Source organism: Uloborus diversus, chromosome 4 (assembly GCF_026930045.1).
Source record: "Uloborus diversus isolate 005 chromosome 4, Udiv.v.3.1, whole genome shotgun sequence".
In the NCBI taxonomy this organism is placed as follows: domain Eukaryota; kingdom Metazoa; phylum Arthropoda; class Arachnida; order Araneae; family Uloboridae; genus Uloborus; species Uloborus diversus.
Window position 1 is genome coordinate 144,825,696 of NC_072734.1, and position 15,758 is coordinate 144,841,453.

At 31.9% G+C, this 15,758-nt stretch overlaps 1 protein-coding gene across 1 annotated transcript in view; it reads left to right on the forward strand.

Annotated features, from left to right (window-relative positions):
• LOC129220152 (serine proteinase stubble-like) overlaps positions 1-15,758 on the forward strand; it is a 52,088-nt gene that overhangs the window by 21,344 nt on the left and 14,986 nt on the right. The window contains exons 2-4 of the mRNA XM_054854507.1: positions 6,484-6,581; positions 11,067-11,507; positions 13,151-13,230. Coding sequence (XP_054710482.1) covers positions 6,503-6,581; positions 11,067-11,507; positions 13,151-13,230 — 600 coding nt within the window. The 5' untranslated portion in view covers positions 6,484-6,502. The remainder of the gene's footprint in view (positions 1-6,483; positions 6,582-11,066; positions 11,508-13,150; positions 13,231-15,758) is intronic.

Consider the following 15,758-nt stretch of genomic DNA (forward strand, 5'->3'; position numbering starts at 1 on the left):
TTTCATACTTTGTTTACAAGAAATGCAAAACTTTTGGAAATCTCTAACAACTGTATTTATTTCTATTGATCTTCAAATCACTGCATTTCCAGCTCAAATTTGCAAAAATAAAATATTACATGCTTGTTTTTCAGGGTGCTACATCCCGAAGCAAAATGCATTAAAAAAGGGTAGTCCTTGCATTCACTGAGCACATGTTTCTCTTTAGTAATGAAAGGCACGTCGCAAGCTGAAAATAGTTAGAATTATTAGTTTAAAATCTAAATTTAACTATCTTTCTTACCTCGAAGCTAGCACAAAGTTCGTTTACATAATTGTTGCATGATGGCATATATGTACGACATAATAAGTAGATACATATCCTTAAAATTTTATAATTTAGAAGTTAATTTTTCAAACTTTTAATTGTACACTTTCCATTTAGACTACAATAACTAATAAGTAAACATGCCATAAATGTCATGAGCGTTTTATATAATTTGAGGGAAAAAACAGTTGAAAAAGTAATGTTCGTAAAACCTTGATTTTTTTTCCAATGCTGTTTTTAGTTTCTTCTATCTTGAATGTTGCAGAATAAAGCATTTGAAAGTTTCGTGAATCGAATTTCGACTGATTAACCAGCTTTGTGGGATGTTGAACGCATTTTGACCATATTTCCAAAATGTTAGTGTGTTTATATGTGCGTGACCGGTTTTTGTGGTTGCTCTAGCTCCAAATCTATCGCATAAAATCACACGGAACTTGGTACGTACATGCAACTTAATGTGAATTTGGGCGCCAATTCCCCCAAGAGAGGTCTGGTAATCGTACGTTTTATTTGATATGCGTGAGACTGCTACACCTCGAAATCAAACGAAAATCGGTCCACAGGTGGAACTCAGAGATGCTGTTTTGGTTTGGTGCCAATAGGTAAAGGGGGTGCAAGGAATGCGAGGATCCACATGAAATTCAGTATACAAGTGAATCTACGCGGTAATAGGTGCTATTCAACTTGGGTGGAAATCGCTCCAAAGGGGCTGATTTTGGCATCCTTTGCGCGAGATATAAGCAACTTTAATCAAATCAAAAATGTGAAAAATCAATTACATTAATAATGTTTTCACTAAAGGTTGTCTCATGAACAGCTAAGAGACATTGAACAAGATGTCAAAAAATCTGAAATTAGGCAAGCGTTCTGTTCAGCCCTATATCTAAAATATTGCCACAAATTGAGAGAACGAATATTTGTACGCATGACGGAATTTATTTAGAGCTTGCAAGTTATATAAATTCGGAATTATCACCATTTTTAATAAAATTTAAATAAAATTCTAAAATTTAAGCGTGACTTAATTGTTAGACGATCTGGAAAATCTAAATGATTTGAAATTTTTAGCTGTTGCCATCTTGCATTTGCTAACAAATTGCTTGTAGTTAACTTAAACAAGCCTCTTTAAATAATTTTAAATTTTTGCTCTTGGTTTCACTTTTACGACCAGCGAAACTTAGTAGTAGTGATTATGCGTGAGAGCCAAGAATTCATCAGAAAAATATAGAAGATAATTTAATGATGGCCACAACATTTAGTTTTTTTTTTCTTTTCTTGAGCTTTGCAATTGTGTTCGACAGCAAGAGATTTTTGCAACTTTTTTTTTTTTGCAATTTGTGCTATAAAACGTTGCACAAAGATTCCGTAGAAAATTTAACGATACTATTATATTTATTCCTGCTATTTTTGGACAAGAAAAAGTCGTTTATAATCACATAATTTTCACGAGCTTTCTTTTTTAAAATCAAAAGTCCGAATTCTTTGTTTTCCTTTCAGTAAGCTTAACATCCCGTGACTTAATAACGAGGCCATCTCACATTTAGGCTATTCTAAATATGCGCTAAGACAGCAAGAATCGCTTGAAAAGCTTCACTTTTCTATACAATGATATCCACGGAATCTTCTTGGATGGATTCAAAGGAACCCTACCGTGAAGGAAAAATTCGGTTTCACGTATAAAACTATCGCGTGAGTAATAAAGATTGGAATTCTTTTTTATTACTCTGTCATTGGTGAGAGGGCAAAGCTTTTTAATCATTGCCAAAAATAAAAATTAGTAATAGTAGTTATGAAGTTAGCAAATTTCAAGGTGGACTCGAAGCCATCATAGCCTTGTGAATTTGGGGCCTTTAAAACTCTACGAAAATTATAAGTCAAAAGCTTATTTTCACCATACTTTGTTTGCCTACTCTTTTGCATCGTTTATTTAAGTTTATGTATGTATATTTTACAATATTAATCTAGTAAAAAATATTAAAGGATATAATCTGAATGATTATGTTAAAAATAGAAATAAAAAAAAAAACCTTAAAACAGCACAAATTAGCAAAAAAAAAAATATATAACTTTGTTTATCGAGGTTGCAAAGATAACCTATCTTTCGAAAATGAGTTCGTGGATGAAAAGGGGAAACGACAATAAAAACAGGCTTCAGTGAGTTTTTTTTTTTTTTTTTTTAGCAAATTTGTGCATTTGTAAAGTTAATTTTACTTATAAATTTAATAGTTTAATTTGGAAAGGCTTTGGAAATTCTCATTAACACTTGCATGTGTTTCACAAGTTCGCAGTTCATGAAAATGCGAAGGAATTTCTTTCTTCGTTTGAACATTGGAAAGCAAATTTTTTGATAAAATTCTAAAAAACTATAGCAGTAAAAGGTTTTAAAAAAGAAAGATAAAATATAAGCTTCAGATTTGTGAATAGAAACAACTGTTTTGTTCAGTATTTGAGTAAATATGAAGCAGCAATTTATATCGTGAACTGAGTGCATTTATTTGCAGACCCCAAAATTACAAAAGAAAGCAAAAGCCCAGAGAAAAGCAAAATTTTTGATCAAAATAAATCATTTAACTGTTGTCTACCATTCTCTACCCTTTTGCATAATACCATAAGATGCAATTCGATTTATTGCTAAAATCAATTTGTAGCAACGTAGGCATATAATTCAAAAATCATATTCAAATCATCAAATAAACGGCTCAAATGCTTGCAGCGAGAATAAATAGAAGAAAACATCAAAATATTTTATCATTTGGCTACATTAAATGATTGCAATGAAGTACTGGTTTCATTTAGTAAAATTTAATTTAATAAAAATCAACATCAACATGAAAACTATTTGAAAATTCAGTGTTCTCACAAAGAAATTGCATTTAAAATATGGAATAAGTCAAAATGTTCAAAGTTGTTTTAAATCTTTTTGGTCAACTATAATCTATGTGATAGAAATATACGCATTGATCCTGCGAATAACAAATGGCATCCAAATTTATAGGTTTTGCCCAGTTAAACTATTCCTAAAATGACCCTGACCTAATTAATAGGTGACTTAATTCAAAAATATATTTTCGAATATTTCATTGGCTCGTACAGTGGTTCCCAAACTTTTGAGCCCATCGCCCCCCCCCCCTTCTCTTCTCTCTTCCTTTAAAAAAGTTGGCACTAGTGAACATCGATATTAACAAAAATTTAAATGCATATTTTTTAATTTGTAGTAAAATGCATATGATAAAGCAATGTTATGCAATCACTACAAAACTAAAGTTTCCTTTTTTTACGTTTCCCCCCCCCCTTTCTTTTACAAAACAAACTAATAAGTATTAGAACGAAAATTTGAAACTGAGATTATTGACGCACTCAACGAAAACATAAGTACATTTATTATGAAATGGTTGTATTTTTGAAATTGGAATCTCAGGGATATGAAAACATCGATACTTAAAATTTAAAGGGAAAAAGAAAAAAAAAATCCTGAACTTGGCTACGAATGATGAAATACTTCCTTGAGTTTTAACCGAGGGGTGAGGAAGAAAAGCTCCTGAACTTTAATTAATTTATTTGCTAACTTGTGATTCCTTGTCTGAACTTTGAAAAATAGATTTCGTGTATAAGATTTCAATTCCGATATTTGAAGCAGGGGTTCCCCTCCCTCCAAGTTCAATGGCGCAAACTCCCCCCAAAAATGTTTTCTCAACCCCCTTTCCCTTTTTTATTTTATATTTTCCAGCTCTCTTTTATTTTATTTATTTATATTTAATCTGTTCAAGTTATTTATTTTTAATATTTTTTACTTATTTTTAATTATCATTAATATTATATTATTAGAAAAGTTCTGTTCTGCGCCAATGACACACATACACACAAACTAAAATAGATGAAATAAAATATAAACATAATAAAATAAAATAAATCACTGACAATAAATGAATTTAAATAAATGAATTAATTACCCCCCTAACCTCATTTTGATTTATCTTTTATAAACTTATCGCCACTTTATTCGGTTCTCAAGAATTTATCGCCCCGAGATTTCGAACCACTGATCTAGGCAATACTTTCAACATGAATAGTTTTATATTTCTTTCGAGTCATTGGTATTTTTTTAAAGCTCAACACAGTTTTTGCTAATCGGTTGCTTCACACTTTTACATTTTTCTCCTTGAAATTACTAATACTTGAAAATAATAATATGCAAGGTGTCCCAGGACTATTTATACGAACTTGTAAGAAGTTTGCTGGGTACTTTGACGAAAAAGAATCATATAGCTTACCTGGATCAGAAGTACCTCCCTCATGTAGGTACACGGTAGATTGCGTTCTACGGGAGTTAAAGACCAAAAGGATTATTGTACGGGATAAGTTAAATTCTTTGCATTCGTAGTCTCTCGTTTCTTCTACGAATGAAAAAATAATTAAAAAAAAAACCTTCGTTAAAGTAGTAAAACAAGCATGCTTCTTTGGTTATTACTGCTTAGCGTTGTAAACTTTCGACTTCATCTGTTTCGAAAATGTTCCTCATTAGTGAAAAAAAACAAAGCATTTAGTAACCGAGGGAAATTGTCTGTTTTTTCAAACACTCGCAGAACTCCCTCTACAGCATGAAGGAACAATTTTCGATTCTACATTGCTATGCGATTCCGAATCGACTGCACCTCCTGCACGTTTGTATAAATAGTTGTTAGACACTCTGCATTACGTTGCTGTAATAAAGTGTTTTTCAGCATTAATAGTTTTCTTTATCGATTATTAAGTTGTGTAAGGAATTCAGTTAAAGAAAGGTTTTGAATATTTTAAGATTAATTCAGGCTATCCCGAAATAGATGAAATTTGCATGTACGTGTGTAGCAAACCTTAATTTCGTACCTCAAAGTATTTTTTGCAATTGAATTTCAATGTCAGCCCCAAATTGTTAGTTCTTGGCACACGGAAGTACTATGCTAAGATAACAAAACTCCTTCTTTTAATATACAGTTGGAACTATTAACTCGAATATTCTTTTATTAAAAGTTTTTGTTGGGTCTCAAACTCTTGAGACGATTGCGGGAACCTTTCCATAAATCGAAAGTTTTAGCCGGCCCCTTGGGATTTCAGATTTTTAAGAGCTGACTTTATTTTGAATATATTGTTCTCAAATCAACAGTAGGGGGACATCTTACTGTTATTTCTGGGATTAGATGTCTTAATGTTGCTCTGAGGCGACGATGTAAGCAGGACAAATTTGTTAAGTCTCTTTGATTTCAAATTTCTTACAGGCTTTAATACTTATTACTGTAAACAATAGGGGGCATTATGAGACAGTGACCTAACAACCTACCTAGACTACCTGAATATAGGCTTGAACTGCTTTTTGTGTTTTAGCAAAGTCAAGTAATACCATACTAGATGTAGCGGAAGCCCGGTATATCTGATTCTAGGAGGGATATATATATAATATAAAATTTATTGTAACTCTGTTCCTCAACTGACCTCCCATAAATTTGTACGCTTAATCGTTGAACAAAATTGCTGAATTAATGCTTCTGATAAAAAAAAATACATTAATGGTTGAAATTTACTGGAAAGTAAGGCAAAGCAAATTGAATTCGATATAAATTCCATATCATCAAACAGAATATTTTTTTTCTTTTTATATGAAAGATTCATGTTTTATTTTTGGAAATCAGTTTTAAATGTTTAACAGGTATGTCTGAAAATTTCAAGTAATATGCGACCTTGGTTAATTAAGAAAATATTGATCTGATGCTAGAAAACAGTTATTGGTATACGGAAATTAGGCTCGTTCAGTTCTAGATGGAATATCTAGTTTAAAGTTTTGCTATTAGGTTCTGTATCTGAACCAACGGTTCCAAAAACTTGTTCATCTAAAGTTTTAAATAATTCTGAAATTTTATTTTATTACTCAAATATTTTAAACCTATTTTGCTAACTTGTTCTGTTCTTCTAACGTTAATTGTGATCTGAACTCCAATAAACCTTTCAATGAAATTCCAAAAATAACAGTTTATTCATTATTGTGTATCAATTAAAATACTCTTCGCCGCTTTATACTGTATCCCAACGAAAGTAAAACTGATGTCAGTTTTCACAAATGAGCTAGTATTTCCGTTGAAAGCAGTTGTTTAATAATAATTGGCTTATGATTTACTCTTGTGTAACCTTTAATGTTTTTATTACAGATTTGCCCGTATTCTTACGATGAATTATCAGAAAAAACTGACAGCATGCACTTTGATATCTTACATCGTGATTTCAATTTTAGTTACAGGAAAAAATGGTAAGTAAACATGATCTTTTTAAAATCATTAATGCTAATGTTCCTGAATACTTTGGAAACAAAAAATATTTTTGCAGTGTTTTGATCAAGATTTTTGTTTGGTAGAAGGTTCAAAAAAATTAATTTATCCAGTTCTGCGAATTTTATTCCGTAAAAGCGGGGTATTGAGGTGCAATTTTTTTTTAGCAGAAGTGCAGTATCCGATTAGAGACCGATCAGTGAATAATCACTTAACGCTATTTCATTTCCAAAATCTTATAACATTGTCTATTACTGTAGCATTTAATACATAAATTAAACATTTTTTAAAAACGATTTTTGAAATATTTGGAGATCTTTTACGGTTCTGCACGCGTTGGAAAATGTTTAAATAGCTAGTAACATTAAGAATAACTTCTTACCCTTTCATTTGGTTTAAAATGCATGTCACGATTTCAAAATTTCACTTAATGAACTACAGTGCTGTTGCGGGAAATTAAAATTAGTTCTTATTGAAACCAAATTCAGATTTTCAAATAAAAAATGTTCTCAATCATTCAAGCTTTCTTACGGCAAACTCGGATAATCTAAAATTATTTTTCCTACCAAAAAACCATTTGAGGCAGTGAGAAGGAAAGGGATGTTAGTGCCCAAATCAAAATTTTGGAGATAACCAGTACAAACAATTGGGGAACCTCTTCTTTACTTAGGGGTGAGAGATAGTACTAGTTGTCCTGGTGGGTGCTGCTGTACAGCATAATTTAGAAAAAAATCCAATGAAAGCCTACCTAGGATCTGAACTTTAAACACGTTTTATAAGAAACTTTAAAATGCCACTTACATCCATTTGCTTCTCACTGCCTCATTTAAAATCATAGGTGACGGAAAATGCTTTCCTATTACGTATATCCACTTTTAACGAAATTTGAGCTTCTGCGTTGGTAAATTCAATTCACTTAGCAAATCATACAATTTTACTCTACTCATATATTAGTTAAATTGCAATAAGTATTCAGGTCTGCTGCTAGAAATTACGGTATCATTTTGACTTTTAGAAGATTATCCGTTCCTATTTTTACAGAAATCTCTGCTCAAAAATGTTGTTTGAACGACTTTAACAAATTGCGTGGGCTATTTTAGAAGCAAGTGAATTTTTAGCATTTGCTTTTGAACGAGTTTTATAAGCCATTCTACACCCAAAGCGATGTGGGGGGGGGGAGTATTAAAACTAATCTATCAAATTTAAGCCCTATATGCAAAAAGAAACTTTAAATCCCAGAGTTCATTTTCATTGACATACCGTCAGTGTACATGTAGATCAAATATATAGTGTTTATCAAGTCTTCCGCTGATAAAGTTCATTTAAAAAAAAACCTTTGGATGCAAATTATTTTTTTTTATCATTATTATTGAGATCTTTATTCTGAAAAATACTTTTTCACGATGTTAATACTCTTCTGCGAATATACACCATTCGTAGTTTTAAAAAGACTTAGACGATTATCAACTTCGCACCAGGCGCTATGCAGTCAGAATTTTACCTTTTATAAGCGGGGGAGGCGGGGGGGGGGGTGGAGTTAGTCATGACATTCCTCACATGAATATAAAATGTCACACTGTTGAAGCCGGTTAATTGAATCAGTGGTTAATTGAATCAACCGCTTTTATGGATCATATTGTCAAAAAGAGAACAAAATCCTGCTTTATTGAATCACCGCTTTATTGAATCAGCCGCTTCATGGAATCAAAACTGTTTGAACAAAATTGATTCACATAAGCGGCGGCCACCGTATTCGAATTTGCAAAGTGTGTTAAAATCAAAAGTTCTGGGAGGTCAACCCTCCGAAACATTTTGGCGGTACCCCACTTTTTTTCATACATAGATGACATTTACAGTTTTCGATATTAGATTCGTTTTATTTTAGCTATAATATTATTCGAATTGAAAAAAAGCCTTCAGGTCTTTTTTTTTTTTTTTTTTTTTTTGATCAGCAAATTAGGCTTTTCCATTTACCCCATAAATAATTCACTCTGTAGTAAATGGAACCAAGTAAGTTTCTCATTCTTCCTGATTCTCGCAAAAATAATTTTGATGCAACTTACACTTTGTGGGCATTTTATATGATTTCAGAGCAGAATTAATTTTTTGCGTGATTTTTCTTTTAAAATAACTTTGGATTACATTTGGACGATTCAGCGGATCGCAAGTGACCTCCAGTCCACAGATTGAGAGTTGTTGTTACAAAACTTCTTACGCTTCTAAACTGATTGCATCAACTTTATAAGGAAATAAATAGGGTGTTTACGTTTATCTGACAGTCTCCGGGGTGAAAGTAGACATTTGCTAACAAACTAGTAACAAAGTAAAAGTTTTTATACCCAGTTTCTATCAGCGTGTGTATTCTTGGACACAGTGGACACAATTTCATGTCTCAATTCATTCAAAAGAAAATAAAAATCTAGAGTTGAAACGCTTAAATTCTGCTTCCATTTATCCCAACTGATCTAATCATGACATTTTCAGTTTTATCGGTACGCCCCTTTGCTTCTCGAAGTCTCGTAAAATTGCGTGACATCCATTGTTTTACCGAGAAAATAATGATAAAGTTAATGTAAGAGGATGTGGGGTAAAGTGAAATAGTTAAGGTGACTAAGCTTTTTCAAAGTGAAAAAATTGGAAATTTGTTTTGAAAATTACAGTACATAAAACAAGAACACTGCATTTTATAATAAAACTTGCTTTAAAATAGTATTTTTTATTTTTGACAGTAAATTTTCGCTTTCAAATAAAGTGGAAAATATTCACTTTTTTTTTCCATGAGGGAAAAAGAAGAATGGAGTATTTTTTTAATGAAATATTTTCTATTCAATTATAGGAAATATTTTTGATCAAATAATTCATTAAATAAAAGGTTTAATAAATAAATGAATAGATACTGAAAATATGAAAAACGAACAATAAAATAATGTATGTGAACAAATAAATGAGTTAGTAAAAGAGTGAATGTATAAGAAAATTAGTGAATAAATGAATGAATAACACTAAATAAAAGTATGTTAATGAAGTATATAATAAAGAATATGCATAAGAAATTAAATAATGGATTGAATAATTAAACGAAATTAACTATTTCATTTTGCCCCATCCACTTTGCCCCGCATGTACTTGTCTAATTATATAAAATATTTAAAATACAAATAAACTTAATATTAATTAATAAATATTGCATCAAATGTTAGAAGGTCAAAACTGATATTTCAAATGTTAATTACAGGAATTTTATCATTTAATAATACCAAAAATAATTTTCGATTTACAACAATATATTACAATATGAGTATCAATTTTTGAAAATAGCTTATAAGGTAAAATTTGTCTACAGCGATACTGTTGGGACCTTAAAAAATATTGTTACAGACAGGTTATCGTTATAGACAGTTTGATTATTTATGCTCACATTCTGCTGGGACCAATCAAAATATTGTTATAGACAGGTTTATTGTTATAAACAGTATTGTTATACACAGGTTTCACTTATTATCATATTCTATGATTTTTGAATTTTTTCTTGACTGGAATAGACTACACGAGTTACTGCATGGTTAAAATATTACTAGATTGGTGGCACTAAAAGCAAAATTAAATATTTTGCCATTTCACTTTGCCCCACATTCCCCTACTTAAAACCTACATTGCCTTTAAAAGAGTCATTAAAAGTGAATGATTAGCTTCATTTAGCTGAGACACACAAGAACATACAGTGAACATAGATTTAGTCTTCACACGCAAACACTTCTTTTCCAAAAATGTCTCAAAATAATCGTCCATCCGTACACAATCAGTAAGTCATCTGCTAACCTTGTCCATTATCTGGTTAGAACAAAATTAGAAGAAAATTTAACGGGTGTTAGAGGGAACGATGGGAAGCAAGAAGCATACTGAACCATATAGTTGCAAATGCAATGCTTACACGCCACATACATACGTTGTCAGAAACTGAAGGATGCCAACTAAGTTACAAATGTATTAGACAAAGAATGATTTTACGCAACATTTTAGTTTTAAAGAAATGTTTAAAGCAGTTGTTAAAAGCTGCAGCCTGTAGCTCTCATGCCTCGCAACAAAAACGCAGCGATCAATGCAAGTTTGTCAGCATGGTTCATTGTTGCGACGCATGTAATACAGCTGCTGGCCGCAAATTTCATCATTCACTTTTCTTAAAGTTTGGGTAAAATAGTCTGTTATAAATGTGTGATTTGTTTCGCCTTCATCAGTTTCCGACTTTGTGTGCATATAGCGCGCCAGCATTCGTTTGCGACTATATGTTCCCGTACGACTCGTGCTTCTTATCGTCCCCTCTGACGCCCCTTAAAATTAGTCCAAATCATCCTGGAACACCCTATATCAAAGCTTTCTTATTAGTTTTCTTATGAATATAATATCTTACAGCATGTGATGTAAAAAATACGTAAAGCAAGTTAACTAATGATCTTTTAAAATTCTAGCATCTTCCATCCAAATACGCCCCGAATCTTGTACCAACGCAATGGGGGACAAAGGAACTTGTATGTTCGTCTGGCAATGCATCAAGCAGGACGGCACTCAACTAGGACCCTGTGTAGACCGCTTTCTTGTGGGCACCTGTTGTCAGCTTCCAAAGGAGGAAGATAACATGGTGCTTGGATCTTCAGATAATTCCTCGACTTCTAAACCCTATTTTCCGACCAAAGGAAATGTCTTCACCAAACCGAAGCCGACGACTGTGCCGACCAGGCCTTCTGAAGCGACGACTCCGCAACTCACAATCGGCACTAGCTCACTTGTGATAGCACCCGTGACATTGCCACCAGTGCCTAAACCATTGGCATCATCTCTCATCAGTCAAGCTGCAACTCCTCAAATTGTGGTTGCAACGACGAAAAAACCGAATTTGGATGATTATTCAGGTGATACATAATATTTTTTAAAACATAATGTGAGAAAGTTGCGGAAAAAAGCTCATGTTGCAGAATCAAAACTCAACGTATATTTTAAAATCAGATACATGCATCTTTCGTATAACACGGTACTTGTACAGCATGGTTTCGATATTTCACGGTACTAAATATGCGATAATTATAACACGGTTTCTATATTACACGATTCAAAACTTGAATTAAATACTACGTGGATTTGCTATAACACGAATGTTATTTTTAAAAAAGATGGAATTTCATTTTTTTTTTAATACAGTCTGTTAATGTTTGATAACTGTAATAAGTTTTTACTTTGTTTTAACGGAATTTGTTTTCAATATAACACGGTACACATCCCTTGATTTACATTATTTCTAAGTCTCGTATAACACGGTTTCGACATAACACGAAACACGGTTTCGATGCAACACGATACATATTGACATAATTTTTATTATGTACATGATTAACTAGTTTAAAAATAAGTAAAAAAGTTATTTATAAAAAAAGGCTCGTATAACGGGGTTTCGCTACTACACGGAACGAATTGACCGTGTTATACGAGGGACGCCTGTATATTTTTGACTTCCTTCGTGTGATACAGGATGATCCATAAGTCGCATAACCCTTCATAAATGAGACAGTGAGAAGCAAAGGGAAGCAAGTGGACATTTACAAGTTTTGAGTAAAACGCGTTTAAAGATAACTTCCTAGGTAGGCTTTCACTATCCCTTTGCTTCTCACTGCCTCAAATGTTTTATTTTTAAAACACTATTCATTTTAATTACAAATTATTTGGCTCGTTGACAATATTATTTTGTTCGAAATAACCCGTCATTTTTACTTTTATTTTCCATATGCACGTTGAAACTTTTAGTTGCTCTTAGTTTGTAGTGTGGTCACGGTAGTTTTCTGCAACTACAAAAAATATTCATTTTTGAGCAATAGTTTTCATCAAATAAACGAACAAATAATGAAACATTAAACGAATAAATATATTGATGCATGAGAAAACAAATTCATGAATAAAATAATGAATAAAAGGAGAAATAAGTGAATAAATATATAAGTAAATTAATAATTATTGAATTGATATCTGAGTGATGTGATAAATAATTGAATAAATGTGTAAAATGAATGAACTATTTCACTTTTTCCCGCAAGTACTTGAAAACTTACACTAAACTTTTATAATAAAAAGTGCCTCACATTAAATGACTAGGTTCTGCATTGAACATCAGTAGATCTCAATTGATTCCTTTAATGTTGATTACAAAAGCTTTATCATTTTTTTATAACAAAAATTATTTTTGACCGCCAAACATCACAATATGTGTATAAAATTTGAAAAGTACTTGTATTATTATATTATCTGATCTTTAGAGATACTTATTTCTTTAACGGAAAAAGTTGTATGTTTAAGAATATAGGTGAAATATTAATAGATATGTGGCGTTGCTAACTGCAATTATTTTACCACCCTTTGCCCCGCAAATCCTCTTTTAGCGCAGTCCCCTAAAAGTCGAATTTTCAAACATTTTATTACTAACTGTCTAGTAACTTGACCGTTGAACCAGTTACTCGCTGTTCACCCAGATTAACTACTCATTATTCTTTTTGATATTTTGTTTCAGAATGCGGAGTTCAGTCTCCTTATCCGAAAAGTAAGGTTGTGGGAGGAACACATTCTGCGTTTGGAGAGTGGCCTTGGCAAGTATGTATTAAATTGGGATACTTGTATATATTTGTAGATATTTCTAGGTAAAAAAGGAGATAATTTTTGAGTTTTTAAGACGAGTTTGGTGACACAGGGCTTTCAAAATGGTAACTCAAAAAAACTTGGTCAAAACTTGTGTAACTGAAAAAAGAGAAAAAAAAATGATAGGTTTCTATTTTAACAAATGCTGTTTTTATTTCTTCCGAAGATTTCGAATATGAGAGGGTGAAATACTTGATGAAATGCTACAGTCATTGATCGTCCTTTGAACTTTGAACCGAACAGACTAAATTTTGGTAAAGTTGAATATTCAACCTAATAACTTAAAAGAAAGTTCTTTCTCAGAAGAGTACATTTTTTTCCTTCTGTAATTTTTCATACATTTCAATATTTGAACGTGTCTTATGTGATCTTCCCCTCTGCTTTTTCTGCTGGCTCCTACTTTTTAGATCACACATTTTTTAATTTCATAGAAAATTGTTATATTTCTCAACAATCATATTTTTGCCATATTATGTTCTGAATTGAAATGCAAATTAGTGTAGTTAAAGTACTAAGGAAGGGATCGTCAATAAAAGCCACACAAACCAGCCATCGCATTACTTTCATTGTAAGTTTGTGGTTGGTAGATGCTAATATAAAGGCGATTATAAATTGGAATGCAAATTAGTGTAGTTGAAGTACTAAGGAAGGGATCGTCAATAAAAGTCACACAAACCAGCCATCACATCACTTTCATTGTAAGTTTGTGGTTGGTAGATGCTAATGTAAAGGCAATTATAAATTTGATGCATAGTTTGTAAGGGATGGAGATCTTGCTTTGTAAAACAAAAAAAAAAGGGGGGGGGGTAAATGGAGATCTCGCTTAGTAAAAAAAAAGAGAGGGGGGTGGAGATCTTGCTTAGTAAAAAAAAATGCTACTGAACACAACGTTTAAAAAGGTTTCATATTAAACCGAGGAGGGGAATATCTTTTCACTGAATCAAACGTTGTATCTTCATACGAACAGTCCTCGGCTGGAAATGACTGAGCTGGCGGTGTATTTCATGTAAAGTAAAGTTGTTAGAAATTTTGTCCAAGTAGCAGCCACTGAAAACAGATTGAATATATTTTTATTAAAATATATTCATAATGCATGTATTTTGGGAAAATCGCTCTTTTCCACATATTAGTGAGAAAAAAAAAGGTATTTTAAAGAGCAACTAAGTTCCTGAAATTTCTATGACTTCTTTTATTACAAATTTCCTGTAAAGTAGTCAGTGTCAGTATTTTGTTTTCCAAAATTAAATTTTCCATGTATAGGTTACTGCTACTTGTGGTATGAGAGGAATAATGAGGGGAAAAAAGAAAAGGAACTCGAATCTATGAAATGAATCGCAGGGATCAATTTCTCATAGAAGGGCTTAAATCTTAGTATTTTGGTCTGAGGAACGGTTTTAGAGGATGGCGATAGCGTGGTTTAGGAGCAAAACTTCTTTCCTTTCTTTCTCTGGCATTGAAACATTATTATTTTATTTTTGGCAGTAAACTTGTACCTCAAAATAAAAGGGTGGAAATTTTTCATACTTTTTTTTCCTGGGGCAAAGTGAAAAGTAATATTTTTCCAATGAAATATTTTCTATTCGCTTATTAAAGATATTTTTGATCAAATAAATGAGTAAATAAAGAACGAATGAACAAATGAAAGGAAATGAAACAATAAACAAATAAATATGTGCAAATATAAGAAAAAATGAGTGTGTGAATAAGAAAATAAGGGAATGAATCAATAAATAAGGGAATTATTAATTGAACAAATGTAAATAAAATAATGAATTCGTAAGTGATTTAAAGCGATTGGAAAAGTTAATGGAATAAATTCACTTTGCCCCGCATGCAGTTGACTAATTGTACAAAGCATTTAAAATACAAACAAGCTTAATATTAAACAATATACCGAGTATTATTAGGTCTCAATCAGTATTTATAATGTCAATAGCAAGAATTTCATTATTAAATAACAGAAATAATTACTAACTAAAATCAAATATTACAATATGAGTATCAAGTTTTGAAAACTGCTGTGTTATCATATTCTTTGATTTTTCAGAGTTGAGGTTTTTCCTGACTGGGGTAGACTTCATGCGTTACTACGTTATAGTTAAATTATTACTAGATAGACACGCTAAAAGCAGAGAAAATATTTCACCATTTCATTTTGGTCCCTTTGCTTTATTTTCCCCCGCATTTCCCTGTAACAATTTTAATACAATCTTAAACAGGCTCGTTATTTAAAATTTCTCCGGGGGGGGGGAGGTGTTGTCAATGGTAATACATATATTAAATGTGCATTATACTTGGAAAAACAACAAAAAACCACTCATATGTGCTACTGTATTTGTTTTTCAAAGCCGGAGGGGGGAGAGGGGGGATTGCTCTTTCTTGATTCGCTTCAATTACGAGCCAAAATAGTCCAGTCAATAGGTAGAAAAAAACGAGCTTGCCTTACAAAAAATGGGGTCAAAGATTTTATTTTTTAAATTTGT